Source organism: Malurus melanocephalus, unplaced genomic scaffold (genome assembly GCF_030028575.1).
Source record: "Malurus melanocephalus ecotype Western Australia unplaced genomic scaffold, MMel_1.1 scaffold_213, whole genome shotgun sequence".
In the NCBI taxonomy this organism is placed as follows: domain Eukaryota; kingdom Metazoa; phylum Chordata; class Aves; order Passeriformes; family Maluridae; genus Malurus; species Malurus melanocephalus.
The window spans coordinates 842662-856254 of NW_026623445.1; the positions used below are offsets into that span (position 1 = coordinate 842662).

The following is a 13593-nucleotide window of genomic DNA, read 5'->3' on the forward strand; positions in this document are numbered from 1 at the left end:
TCGCAGAGCGGCAGCGTCGTCGCCGCCCGGCGCAGGGCAGGGCGCCCGCGGCGGGATTGGCGGCGGCGGGGCCGGCGGGGGCGGCGATTGGGCGGCGGCGTTCGAAGGCAGGTTTGGCGCGGGGCGGCGATTGGCTGCGCGGGCGCAGCGCGAGCCCGGGCCCGGGGCGGAGGGAGGGAGGGAAGGGCGGGGGGCGCGCGCGGGGTGACGCCGCCGCCGCCGACACAAGGGGGACGCGGGCGGGCGGCGCGCGGGGCCCAGGGCGGCACCGGAGGGAGCGGGACCGGGAGCGGGGCGGCGGCGTCGGCGGCTCCTCCTCGGCGGCCCCGGCGGCTGCTCCGTCCCTCGCCCCGGCGGCACCTCCCCATTCCCCTCCCTCGGCCCGCCCGTGTCCGCCCCGCCGGATGGCGGCGGCGGGCGCGGCGGCCGCCCCGGCGCTTTATGCCTGCACCAAGTGCAACCAGCGGTACCCGTTCGAGGAGCTCTCGCAGGGCCAGCAGCTGTGCAAGGTGCGGCGGCGGCGGGGCGGCCCGGCCGGGGCTGTTGGCGGGGCGGCGGGCGGGGGCGGAGCGCGGGCCGGGGCTCGGCCGGGCACTAACGCGGCGCTTCTCCCGCAGGAGTGCCGCATCGCCCACCCCATCGTGAAGTGCACCTACTGCCGCTCCGAGTTCCAGCAGGAGAGGTACGGCTGCTCGGGGAGAGTGCGTTTGCGGGAGCTGGGCCTGCTGGTCCGGAGAAGAGCTAAGAGGGGATCTCATCAGTGCATATAAATATCTCCGAGGCGGGTGCCAAGAGGATGGTGCCGGGCTGTCTTCGGTGGTGGCCAGCGACAGGACGAAGAGCAATGGCCATAAACCATAGCACAAGAAGTTTCAGCTCCTCAAAAGGAAAAACTTTGCGCTGAGGGTGGCAGAGCACTGGCACAGGCTGCCCAGGGAGGGGGTGCGGTCTCCCTCTCCAGAGACATTCAGAACCCACCTGGACATGTTCCTGTGTCACCTGTTCTAGGTGACTCTGCCTTGGCAGGGTGGTTGGACTGGCGGATCTCCAGAGGTCCCTTCCAACCCTAACTCTTTGTTTCTGTTTGCCAGTAATTGCATGGGGAAGAWTGTCAAAGTGTGTGTTTGTCAGCTAATTCAATGTTGTACCATTTTATCTCCTTAGTAAAACCAACACAATATGCAAAAAATGTGCCCAAAACGTGAAGCAGTTTGGAACGGTGAGTAATCACTTGGTTGTTAATGCTGAAATTGAGCTCATTCATGCTTTATACTGAAAACAAATTCTCTTGCAACTAATCTTCTTTTTTTTTTTTTTTTTGTGAAAAAAAAGCAAAAACAAACCCACACTAGAGATTGCCATCCAGAAAGGGGATGGGAAAGACTGTTATTTCTTGATTTCCTCTGTGGGTTACCATTTCTTTTCCCAAATTGAAATCCATTTGAGTTGTATGTAGCTTAACAGTTAAGAATAATTTTATTTCACATCACACACGTTATTCCTTGCATATTCTCATAAGCACACACTTGATGACAGGAAGACCATTAGCCCTTGCTGTTCTTAACAAGTGGTAAATGTGAAAATCTAGTAATACCACATACTTTATATTATGTAAGTCTTAAAAAAATGCATGTTAATCGTGTTAAGCTAATAAGTATAAAAGATTTTGAGTATTATCTGCATTCATATTACCTTGCATTTTCTCATACTGAATTTCAGCTTCAGTTCTGTTGGAAAAATTAATTCTTCTGTTATGTGAATGCACACATTGTATYTGAGCCGCCCAGCAGATACCAGTTATTAGGAGGTATCAAGATAGTCTTGTGAAACAAAAAGGCATAGCTTCCCTMTACTTGACATAAACCATCTTAGTTGAAATTCAACTTATTTCAGAAATGTAATAGCTGTTGGTATGCAGTCAGGCACTTTGTCAATGTATACGTAAACTGAGCAAATAAATGCTTTTAAAAGCTTTGAATGCAGCAAAATGAATTGCATGAGAGATTCAGCAACAATTTTATCAATAGTTCGTCAAAAAAGAGAACTGCACTGAAAATAATCAGCTACTTCTAACCTATGAAAACTGACAGCAATTTTGTTTTTCAGCACTTTATTAGTTTACTTGAGTGTATGATAGAACAGTTCATAACCTCGCCTGGTGTATTTGAAGTTGGTTTTTGTTTGGTGATGGGTTTTTTTTTATTTTGTTTTTTAAGTGTTGTGTAGAATTGCAGGGATCAGGATACTAATCTTGGAACTGTAGGGTTATTGAATCCCTGAGCCATGCAAGGGAGGGTGAGGCCTTCAGAAACTTCCAGCCTAAAAAAATTACTTAATTACTCTTCTTTTAAAATTCTGTAAGTAATTTCTTTGGTAATGTAATAAAACTGAGAGAAAATGTCATCATATTTAAAAAAATTGAAAGCAGCAGGTGTAGAGGTAAGTAACCAGATAGTTGTGTGTGTTTCTTTTATTATGTATGGGTTTTCATGTAAGTCCAGGCTGGTTTTCACAATTGAAGGAGCATCATTTTAGAAGAAAAGCTTAGTACTGAAGATAGAAATGGCAGGAAAGAGGTTTTTTAATGTAGATTATGTGAAGCTGTAGTAGTTTTGAAACAATATTGTGTGAGTTGAAATACTTGTGTTCGTTCCAGAAAATGCAAATACACTAACATCAGTTCGACTTGGTTTTTTTTTCAGCCCAAGCCTTGTCAGTATTGTAACATTATYGCAGCATTTATTGGTACAAAATGCCAGCGTTGCACCAACTCAGAGAAGAAGTAYGGCCCACCTCAGACCTGTGAGCAGTGCAAACAACAGTGTGCTTTTGATCGAAAAGAGGAGGGAAGAAGGAAGGTAGGCTTTGTTCCACATCTGTCATGGCTTAGGGTGACAATAGACTGTTGCTCCTTCAGAAGAGAAAGATTAACAGGCATATATCTTAAGTTCTCCAATATTAGATTAAAGTTACTGATCTGTGCTTTACAATATTTGAATTTAAATTTGTAGTTTTCAGTTGTTATGTTAGCTCTTGAGCTAAGTTTAAATCACCCTTTCTAAAAATRGGCATAAGTGTAAGCACACAGTTGTACCTGGGGAACAGAAGTTAAGCAGCTCAACAGTTCATCATGTTTTGGTATTTATTTTACTTTTGTTTTCCCATCCATTGGATCTCATGTATGTTCACTACTTGAATCTGTCACTTCACGTCCTCTTATTTGCCTGCCTTGCCTTTAGTACAGCACCAGAGAGGTAGACTGCTCTGAGCAGCCCTTTTGTTGTGTTAAATAGCTTTGGTGAGTGCCACTTTCTCATTCCAGAAGATGCTGAGAAAATGACCTCAAAAGCCCCTTTACTGAACCCAAGAATAATACTGTTTTTACAGAAGAATTTACTTGGTAAAAGTAACATATTGGCTGGATATCTTGATATCTTGGATATCTTGCCTGCAGTATGTTGAGAGAGGGCACGTGATGTCTAAACTAAAATAAAGACTCTTCCTTTAAAAAGTTATTTATGTGATGTAGAGCAGGTCCTACAATTGCTAGGACTCTTTGTAGTGTWACTTTAAATGATGTAAAGAAATGGAGTAAGATCACTTTACTAAAAGAAACTTGCATGSATTGGAGATACAGTAGTGATGTTTCGTCCCAAAGATGGCTGGTTTTTTTCCAAAGATAATGGATGAAGTGAAACAAATTTTTTTTTTTTCAAATTACTAGTGAAAGTGTACTTGAAAATAAAACCTGAATTATTTCCCAAAAGGTTGATGGSAAGTTGTTGTGTTGGCTCTGCACACTGTCCTACAAGAGAGTGCTACAGAAGACAAAAGAACAGAGGAAGAGTCTGGGATCTTCACATTCTAACTCCTCATCCTCATCTCTTACTGAGAAAGACCAGCATCATTCAAAACACCATCACCATCATCACCATCATCATCGTCACAGCAGCAGTCACCATAAGTAAGTATYTGAAAAATTAAAATAGTTGTTTGTAGCTCTTCATCTTCTGTTTGTACTGAGATAGTAAGAAAAACTAGAATGTGTCAAAAGTAGTAGCAGAACATTGTTCTCCYCTGCCTGTCTGTCTGTCAAAATCCTCGGATCCTTAGAGTCTGACCAAAGATAGTTCATCAAAAAAAGAAAGGAATTCTTGGAGATCATTAAACTAGTTTATGTAAATATTGGTGACAAGTCTAGGAAAAAAAGCTCATGGAATGGCTACAGAAACAAGTTACTTGGGGGTAAACTTGTATTTGGGTTTCAAGGCAGTAGCTGTTGTATGGTAGCTGCTATTTTACATGTATTTGCYTTGGTTTAAAGGTACGCATTAGCAATGAGCAAACAACAGTGACATTCAGAATCCTGACTTGTTTGTGTACAAATACTTACAGTTAAGAGGAGAAGCAGAAGCGACAGTGTRGGATTGCCTTGAGTTTAGGACCAGTTTATATGTCTTTGCTAGCGTTTATAATCAAGTCTTGCTGGAATAGGCAGTTTGTGAGTGGCTGTGATACAGACATAGGGACACAAGGCTGTCAGTTCAGCTGCTGTCACTCTGAGAACATTTCACATAGTTTTGTCCCATCTTCTGCAGCTTCTCTCAACACATCATTTCTGCCCATGGTATAAACAGTGTACCAACCTTAATGTACATACCCAGTTTATTTAGTCATAAACCCCAGAATTAATTTGGGATTKTATGCTGCTATAAGAGTAGTCATGATTCTTATTTTCATTGATGGATTTATGGCAGCGTAACTTCAGAATTATTTATTTTTTATGTTGGATGATGAATACTATGTCTGCAATGATAATGACACTGATCCCAGACACACAGACACTTYCCTTCTGAAATTCACATTTCAAGTGCTCAATTCTTCTTTGTCTGTAACCTGCTTAATCTGTGACGTAAAGATAGAAGCAAAATGAACTGAAATGATATTGGGAATGTGTAAATGGGAAAGKCCCATACTTTAAAAGAGAAAAGTAAGATTAGGTGTTTTAGGAATTGGAGGAAGAAAATTATTCTTGTCATTCATTGAGTTATTGTACTGTTCCTGTTCTTTCAAATCTCTGCTGAAAATTGAGTTACAGAAAGTTAAATCTAATTTAATCTATGTGGCACAGGTACGATAAGGATTAAATAAAAGAAAGTTACCTCTGTACTACAGAATAGAGCTTCTGATATACTCAAGGTTTATAACAGTAAGCTTATCTATACAGATCACAATGTTCCTGGTTTCCCACCTTTTTTTTCTGTAGGCTGCCGTGGGTCCATTGCTTCTGGTCCAATTAATATGACTCTTTTTCCCTATTCATTTCATTTATTGTTACAATCAGACAATAGAGACAATGAGGTAGAAATACAGATTCTTTGAACTATTTCACTCAGTGCAATCTTCCACATTCTACTATTCCTTTATCAGTCTTCTTTATTATTTGCTTTTGAAATTACTGAAAGCAAATGGTTACACCTGAGAGGCAGTTCTTTTCAGGGATCCAAAACTTACCTTTACCCTTACAGCACCAAATGAGCACCACTTCAGGCAGTGTTGTATGGCAGTATGGGAATCCCAGGAGTGCGKCTTTAGACCAGTTTGCTGAGTATAAGATTAACAAGACTAAGTTCACAAAAATTGGGAGGTATCAGCAAAAACATTTAGCCATCAGTCTTGAGGCCTACCTCTTGTGACTTGGAATAGTGTAGATATTTAGCCAAGAAATACTTCTACAGCATCCTGACAAAGTAAAGTATGGTCAGGAACATGACAGATAGTGTCAGTGTGCAACTGAAAGTTCATAAATGCTCACTGTATTAGGAAAAAAAAAAGGGGGGGAGGATTTTTCTCAAGTACAGATACCATTCACATAAACTTATAAATAATGGCATGTTTGGTCAGTTACCAAGTACATTTCACATATTTCAGAATCAGCAGTCTGAGTCCAGAACAAGATCAGGGACTATGGAAACAGAGGTAAATATATTATTTATTAATTTTCTTTTATCTTGCAGTTTTTATTTAAAGAATTCCTTTTTTTTTTCTTGCATTTCTGACTAGTCTCTAGCATTCTACCTAGGAGCATGAGTTAGTTTTTTTACATGTACAAAATGGTGATATTAGAGAGTTGCATAGTACGAGGCTTTAGGTTTTACATTTTGTTTGATTTCAGCCATAAATCCTCTGCAGCTATTCAGAATGAAACTCCAAAGAAAAAACCCAAACTGGAATCCAAGCCATCAAATGGAGATAGGTAAAGTTACATTTTTGTAAAGCTGAGCCATTTCAACCAAATAGARCACTGATTTGTGGCCAGTACCCTTTTTTGTTTGTTTGTCTAAAGAATGAGGGATGTCAAACTTGTGCCCTGCCAGATGGATTATTGGGTGACTCCTGAGTGCTGTCAGTCAATTAAGTCACTTTATTAGGAGAAAACTAGAAGTATTTTCCTGCTTTTAAGCTATTTGGGACAAAATAAAACAAAGCTTATGTACACAATAACAGTTATCAACAAAATGGTATTTCCTCTCATCAGGAATTACTTCACCAGTTAGATKCAGGGTTGAACCTGCTGTTTAAACTGACCCAGTATCTAGAGAATTCTTTTGAACTTTAGTGCAGGAGACTGAATCTTTGTTCTGTCTCAGGCCAAATGGTCAGAGTATAAGTGGCTGCTTCAGTCAAAAGATATTTGTCCCYCTAAAAGCTAATACTGAATTATATTTCTGCAGGTGTATGTAATGTGTGCCATTAGTAAGGTAATTTGCCAGTTGCATCCATTTCTGTCAGGTACATACTTTTTTTGCATTAGTTCTTAAGGATGTTTATGGAATTATTAATTATCCAAATTGAAATATTTTTAAGTGTATTTTTTCTTTTGATGTTTTAAATATCTATTGTTTTTCATTTTTAGTAGCTCTATAAATCAGTCTGCAGACAGTGGAGGAACTGACAACTTTGTCCTCATAAGTCAGCTGAAAGAAGAAGTAATGTCACTTAAACGTCTTCTGCAGCAAAGAGATCAGACTATTTTAGAGAAAGATAAAAAGGTAAAAATTACACCTGCTTAATAAGAACTTCATAGTTTTGTTTCCTGTTTTTTAGTCTCCTAAAAATTTCAAGACAGTACAATAAAACAAAAGTCAGATGCAATTGTTTTATATAGCAGCTAATCAGATCTTAACATTTAAAGGGAAAGTTTTTGACTTTTGTATCATGAATATATTTTGGCTCTAAGTCAAAGGATAATTCTCTTACCTCTCTTTGACATGAAGAAGTTAGCTTGTTACTCAGGCTATACGCCACAGGTGATGCATAAAATGCCAGACAGTGGATTGCATGTTGTACATGCTCGAAACTGAGTCATAGCAAAGCAGTAACCGTTCAGAGGTTAGCATAGTTTTAATTTAGTTTTAAACTAAGGCAATTCTAGCCATAATAAGTCAATGTCCAAATTTACATTTTTAGTGTATGCAAATTAAGTGGTATGTTTTTATAGGATTGGTAGCATGTCTGCTGTGGTTTGTCAAGCCTTTGTGGGTAGTCAGGGACTAGAAGAAAAGCTTGGATTAAATGGCTGTCAGTCAACTAAAGTTAAGTGAAATAATGAAGCCCAAGTAGTTTTAGCAAAACTCTTACAGCAGATTCACCTTTCAGACAAGCTAATGACTAACAAGAAAAGTAACTACAAATGCACACAGAGCTTATTTCTCTGACAGCTGAATAACTAGATGCTTTTAACACAGTGTAACAGGGGCTCTAGAATGTCTCTTTAGGAATGAGTAGGTTATGGAATTTTAATAAAAATAATTACTCTATTTTCAAGTAAAATTTTGATTTTTAGCATATGGTGGCCTACCAAACATTGATGATTAAGAAAGACTCATTCATACTGAAAGGAAAAGTCTTCCACTTTTAAACCAATAGTTCACAATCTTCATTTCTACACTTAGTTGTGTTTTGTAAAGGATATTGAATCTATTTTCATTTATGTCACTGTTAAAATATACCTTGCGTTGGAAGTACTTTCTATTCCAAGCCTTTAGGTGTTTAATATGAAAGATCTGAAGAGTCTGTCATGGATTCTCTTTCGGTATTTTCTTCAAAGGATGGACATTAGTCCCTGATCTCTCTCTTACAAAGCCAGAAGGTCATGAGTCCGTTATAAAATTCACTTACCTCTTTTTATTTTTAATCTACTGGGCAAAGCTAACAAAAGTGGTAGGTAAGGAAATGTCACCTTCTTCTGCATAATGATTGCAGTGATTTGTTTTGTGCTGTTTCCATTGGSAAAGTAACTAATAATTTTAATATCCCCACTGCTAAAACTATTTCTTTGACTTCGGAGTTCTTTGAACTTAAAGGCTCCTTCAGGCATGAAGTCCTTACTTCCAGAATGTCTTACTTTTTTCGGCTACTGGAGGGAAGAGAAAAGCTGAATGCATTATACARTGTTTGCATAGCTGAAAAAATTACGGCAAATGAACACACTACAGGGTTTTTTTTGTTTATGTGAGATCGTAAATTTGAAGTTTTAGTGGGTGAAAAGCCTGAGCTATACCCATGGGAGGTTGCTGTTAAGGTCGTGTCTCAACATTTATGAAGGGACAGCATTTGAACAGTTTTAGATGCTCCAGAAGAAAAACCTCTGAATTGTATAGCATGGCAACAAAACCAACTCAGTACACCAGCTTTACAGATAATACTCATCCATCACTTTCTCTTATGAGTCAGGGTATCAGCCATGTCATTATCAGTGCTTATTGTTTGCAGTGCTAGCCTTGTTTGTCTTTCTGCATAAAATGGTAGTGAGAAACCACATTACCACGGGGCCCTGAGACTTCATTTTTAGAGAGGACCACAGTTTGCTGAAYGTTCTCAGGCAGTGTGTTTGCCCATCTGGTTGTATACTTCACTGCGGTGCAACACTACCATTAATTTTTTTTATATTTAGTGTGAAGTATGTGGGTTTGCATGGGATCCCCTGTAGTCCAGAACAGCCACAAATTCATGCCTTGAGCAGCAGTGTGTGTGCAGTGAGTTGTGTACCATTGTGTCAGCACACCTGCACTTGACCACTGCCTGTTCTTTTGAGCAATACCTTTCACTGGATGTGATTTGACACATACTAAGGTTGGCAATAGCAGTCTTGGTAGTCATTTTAGGAGTGTGTGCTCTAGTTTGTTATAGCATGCATCTTTGCTAGCAAAGAGGCTTAATTTTCTAATAAATCTGTAATATGTACATTGTATATATTTATCCTTCTGCTTAGGACAAAATGTAGCATGAAGGGACACAGAGGAATTATTTTTATTGTCTTTGTATGGAAGTGTGTTACAACACTACATAACTGAGAAATGTGACTGAAGATTGTGATAASTATCTCACAGCTGAGAGAATAGCAAAGATTATAAATTGCCAGTCTTGTATTTCAWTTTTTTTTCATTGAGATTTGGCCTTTTTAATTCAAAACCCTGAGCAAACAGTATGGTTATGTAACTACAGTTGTTTTCTGCACATAAAATAGGTATACAGACTTTTCAAACTGCTTCTCAAACATTGAGCTGTTAAWACTGCAATAGGAAATAGTGTTGCCTGAAGCTTCCATGAAGATTTTACGTATTGACTAGAACATGTATCCTGTTGCAGTTCAAGGAATCTTCATTCACATTCTTCACAGTTCAAGGATCTGTGTTTTTCAGTTGACAGAATTGAAGGCAGACTTCCAGTACCAAGAGTCTAACTTGAGGACAAAGATGAACAGTATGGAGAAAGCTCACAAGGAAACTGTGGAACAGTTGCAGGTACATAATTGCTTATCAATACTTGGGAAGTACTTCAGATGGAATCATATATTCAAGCTGTACACTCAGTATTGTTCACTCCAATACAGTGGTGCCAAGTTTGTGAATGGTCATTGCCATGTTCAACTTTGGAAGCATAGTACAGCAGTTCTGCAGTCAACAGTCTCCATATGAGTTAAACTCACTCTTTTAACTTTAGAAGGTAAAGCCTTACCTCACATGCTTTCTCAAAGACTATTTTTTGTGTCCTCTGACAATTTATCAGTTGTCGTTGGGCTATGCATCTGATTTAAGGGTTCAGCATGAAAATATTGACAGCTAAATGCCTCTTTTTAAAACATGCTTTATCAGGAAGATAAAACCTGAATTAGGTGCCTTATGAATGACAGACTGAACAGACTCTTGGTGCAATAGTGGATATACTAGATTTTGCAATATGGGGAATGTAGTTACTTGCTCTGTTGAAGTCAGAATATGCATATCAAAAAACATCTACAGGTCTTTGAAAAGTGATCATTACCTTCTCTGAATATTCTTAACATGTACATTTTGGGTATTTGTTCATAAATGCTAAGTACATAATGCTACTATTTCAGTAATTCATACTTTTTTAATGTGTTGCAGGCCAAAAACAGAGAACTGCTCAAACAGGTCGCAGCATTGTCGAAGGGTAAGAAGTTTGATAAAAGTGGGAGCATCCTCACATCACCTTGAGGAACTGGTTATTTGTGGGGATTGCTACTCAATGTACCTTTGAGTAATTCTGTGAAGTCCTTAAAATCCTGTGTAGTGGAAAAAATATTTTTGCACACCAGATTAGTTGGCATGTTTCCTACATGTTTTTATAATTAATATGCAGCCTTTTTTAGTTACTGTTCAAATGGAATACTTCAACTGGCTTGAAGAATGTTTTTATTTTTTTGATATTGGAAACCTTTTGCCAGCAATAGTATTAAACAATTGCATAGAGAACATAGCAGTGCTCTCTCTGAAAGGACAACATGCAATAACAAACTAGGTGTACTTTTTACAAAGTAGCAGCTGAGTCTTTTAAACTACACTGATGTCAGCCAAAAGTTTATGAGTCTGCAGTGACACTGAACACTGGTTTCTGGCAACCRTTCTTTCACTTTGTATGAAAATAAAAATTTAGAATGGAAATCATGGTGCTCTCAAGTAGAACTAAAAAGAGGCATATATGTATGTGTAAATACGACTGTAACGGTTATATTCTTAGTTATAACAAGTAATTAGTGTTTTACATTCTTGTGATAGGGACTGACTGAAAGATTATCTATTGTACAGTAACAGAGGCAATGTGGTTTTTTGTAAGATTTACTGTAGACTTTTCTTGCAAGTGCCTTTCTCCAACTGTTTATTTATAGGAATGTTGGTATTTTGTACATAAGGTTTTTATGTTTTAAAATCATGTTTAATAAATGTTTTATGTAAATATAAATGTGTGTACAGAGGAATCTGAAACAAAGATCAAAGTGGCTAGTGCAGTGCTCGAGGCAGCATTAAGAGCTAGCTAGCTGATTGATGGACAGTGARTATTGGCTTTAGATAACCTTTGTAGTTGTGTCTGTGAGGTGTAGAATTTTGTTAGTGCTGCTTATGCCAAACACTTCCTGAACARCAAACAAAATGTTTTTTTGCCACACTAGAGTTTTGTGGTTTGTTTATACATTTTTCCCATTTGGCACAGCGTGAATTTTAGTTTCACAGCAGACATTGGTGCTCCCAATGTTACATCCTTAGCTAGTGATACACACTCAAAAGTTTTACATGCATTTATTCCCCATTGTCTGATTTAATGTACTTGGTTGTAACTTGCGKTTTCACGTACCCTACTAAAGATACACAATGAGAAAAGAGTAGCCAAAACTACTGGTCTTGAAATTAATTAAGGGAGTGGATGTGGTGTCAAAGGGTGGATTTTAATGTTTTGGGTGGATTTTCATTCTAAATTATATCAGTTTAAGTTTAGCTCTGCTCCTAATGGACATGGGTCATATTTAGAAATTTCTATCAAACAATAATTTAGTGTACCCCAAGGTATCTGTTCAGGAAGGTAAGTTATGAATCAGCATAAAGGGAAGTCAGCTTACATGAGTAAAGTCAGCTCTGGATACTGACTGGTAACAGGTAGCTATGTTTCAGCAAGATAAATTGTGTAGAAAAAGCTACACATTTTAAATTAAAGAACAAAAGTCTACAGACCCTTGGCTGTTTACCCAGGTACTGAACTATGAACACCTTCACAATAGTTCAGGTGAGTTCCAGCAGTGACAGACTACTGAAAAATATTAAAACTCGATCTATCTTATTTCATATAGTATATGTGTATTTTTGTACCCTAAAATCWACTTTGTATGTTTATAAATGCTCCTCTTTAAACGTACTAAACTAGGATAGAGAATGCTGCTATCTTTGGGGTTGTTATTTTTTTTTAGTGTACAAATTTATGGCTTTTATTAATTCAAAATTAGTATTTGGATCTTTTTTTTTTCAGTTCAGTGGTGACCCATATTCAGTTAAATGGGTTTTAAAATACAGAAAAGGATAGCAAATTAAATGTTTGAATAAGATTACTTAATGATATCAGTTCAARCTGCAGTCAGGACATTTTAAAGAAACAAACAGAAGTTCTGTATTAGARGTAATTGACTTTATAATTTCAGTCAGAAGAAATTTTTCCGGGCTTCATGGTGTTTACTTCTAATTAAATACCTGTGGGTTTTATTACATAATCTCATTTTTAACATWATTTTTTAAAAGTTTTTAAGTAGCCAACTGAATCCTGGTCTTGAGAATGGTGTCCTGGAGCTGTAGATTATTGACATAATAAACTGATGTTCTTTAAACATGGATCTTCGAGGAGATTGTTGTACTGTATTGTGCTTTTTAGCCTGTTTCCCRATGTTGATTAGCCTTGACCAGTAATGGCCATTTTGGCTCAAGTTATTTATGTACTTTAAGCCTGTGAATATTGCAGCCCCCTTTTAGATTGTTTGTCCAAATCTGCGTTCTGCAATGAAGCTGTTCAGCTGTCCACATGTATAGACTATTGAAATACTGTACTGGCACACATCTGACCGTTGACATTTTGTACCTTTTCTAAATCCAATGTTTCACAATAAAATCTTGTCAAAASATTGATCTATCCTTTTAAAATTATTTAGAAATCCATATTTTGYGTTAATCTTTCATGCTATGTCACTCGCTAAAAGTCTTCCTGGCTAAAAAAAGGGGCAGAATTGAATATTTCAATTTCTGTGAAGATTAGACAACTTGGGCCATCTAGAGATTGTAATAAACTAGAGTTACAGCTTACTTTGTCTTGTGCAAATGTTTTTGTTTTCTACCACAGAATTATAATACATGGAAATATTTCACTAGAGAGAAGAAAAAAAGCTGAAGGTTTAGCTGAAATCTAGTGACATTTAATAAAGCCTTCACACGCCTTTCTATAGTCTGATTGACAGCAGCACTTGTGTTTAAAATTACCTGAATTTCAGTCTTAAGCTATCAGCTATAAGTTTGTTCTTCCTTTACRTACATTGGGTACAAATTGGGTGATTCTGTGATTTTAAGTGACGTTGATTCTTTCTTTGTCTGTTCCCTTTCTTGTATCAGGAGGAGTTAGGTGCCCACACCAGCATCCTGCTRCCTGTCAATCACTGCAGCTCCCACTGCTTAGAGCACTTGTGCTGCAATTTGTAGATCACCTTTTATATTTTACTCAGCAATCAGTCTTCATCTTTCCACAATCCAGAAGAATACT

The 13593-nt window shown here is 38.4% G+C and overlaps 1 protein-coding gene across 5 annotated transcripts; it reads left to right on the top strand.

The window, feature by feature from the left end:
- Positions 1-275: 275 nt before the first annotated feature.
- Positions 276-13137, top strand: FAM76B (family with sequence similarity 76 member B). 5 transcript variants are annotated; one of them, XM_057374003.1, is made up of 10 exons: positions 276-509; positions 618-682; positions 1165-1219; positions 2703-2858; positions 3768-3964; positions 5932-5979; positions 6176-6256; positions 6920-7052; positions 9705-9806; positions 10431-13137. In XM_057374003.1, the coding sequence occupies exons 1-10, from the start codon at positions 405-407 to the stop codon at positions 10518-10520; spliced, it is 1032 nt and encodes a 343-aa protein (XP_057229986.1). In that variant the 5' UTR covers positions 276-404; the 3' UTR covers positions 10521-13137. The 5 variants fall into 5 exon arrangements, with proteins under 5 accessions (XP_057229986.1, XP_057229987.1, XP_057229988.1 ...); XM_057374002.1 differs by having other exon boundaries at positions 312-509; positions 6917-7052; positions 10431-13136; XM_057374004.1 differs by lacking the exon at positions 5932-5979 and having other exon boundaries at positions 6917-7052.
- Positions 13138-13593: the final 456 nt, after the last annotated feature.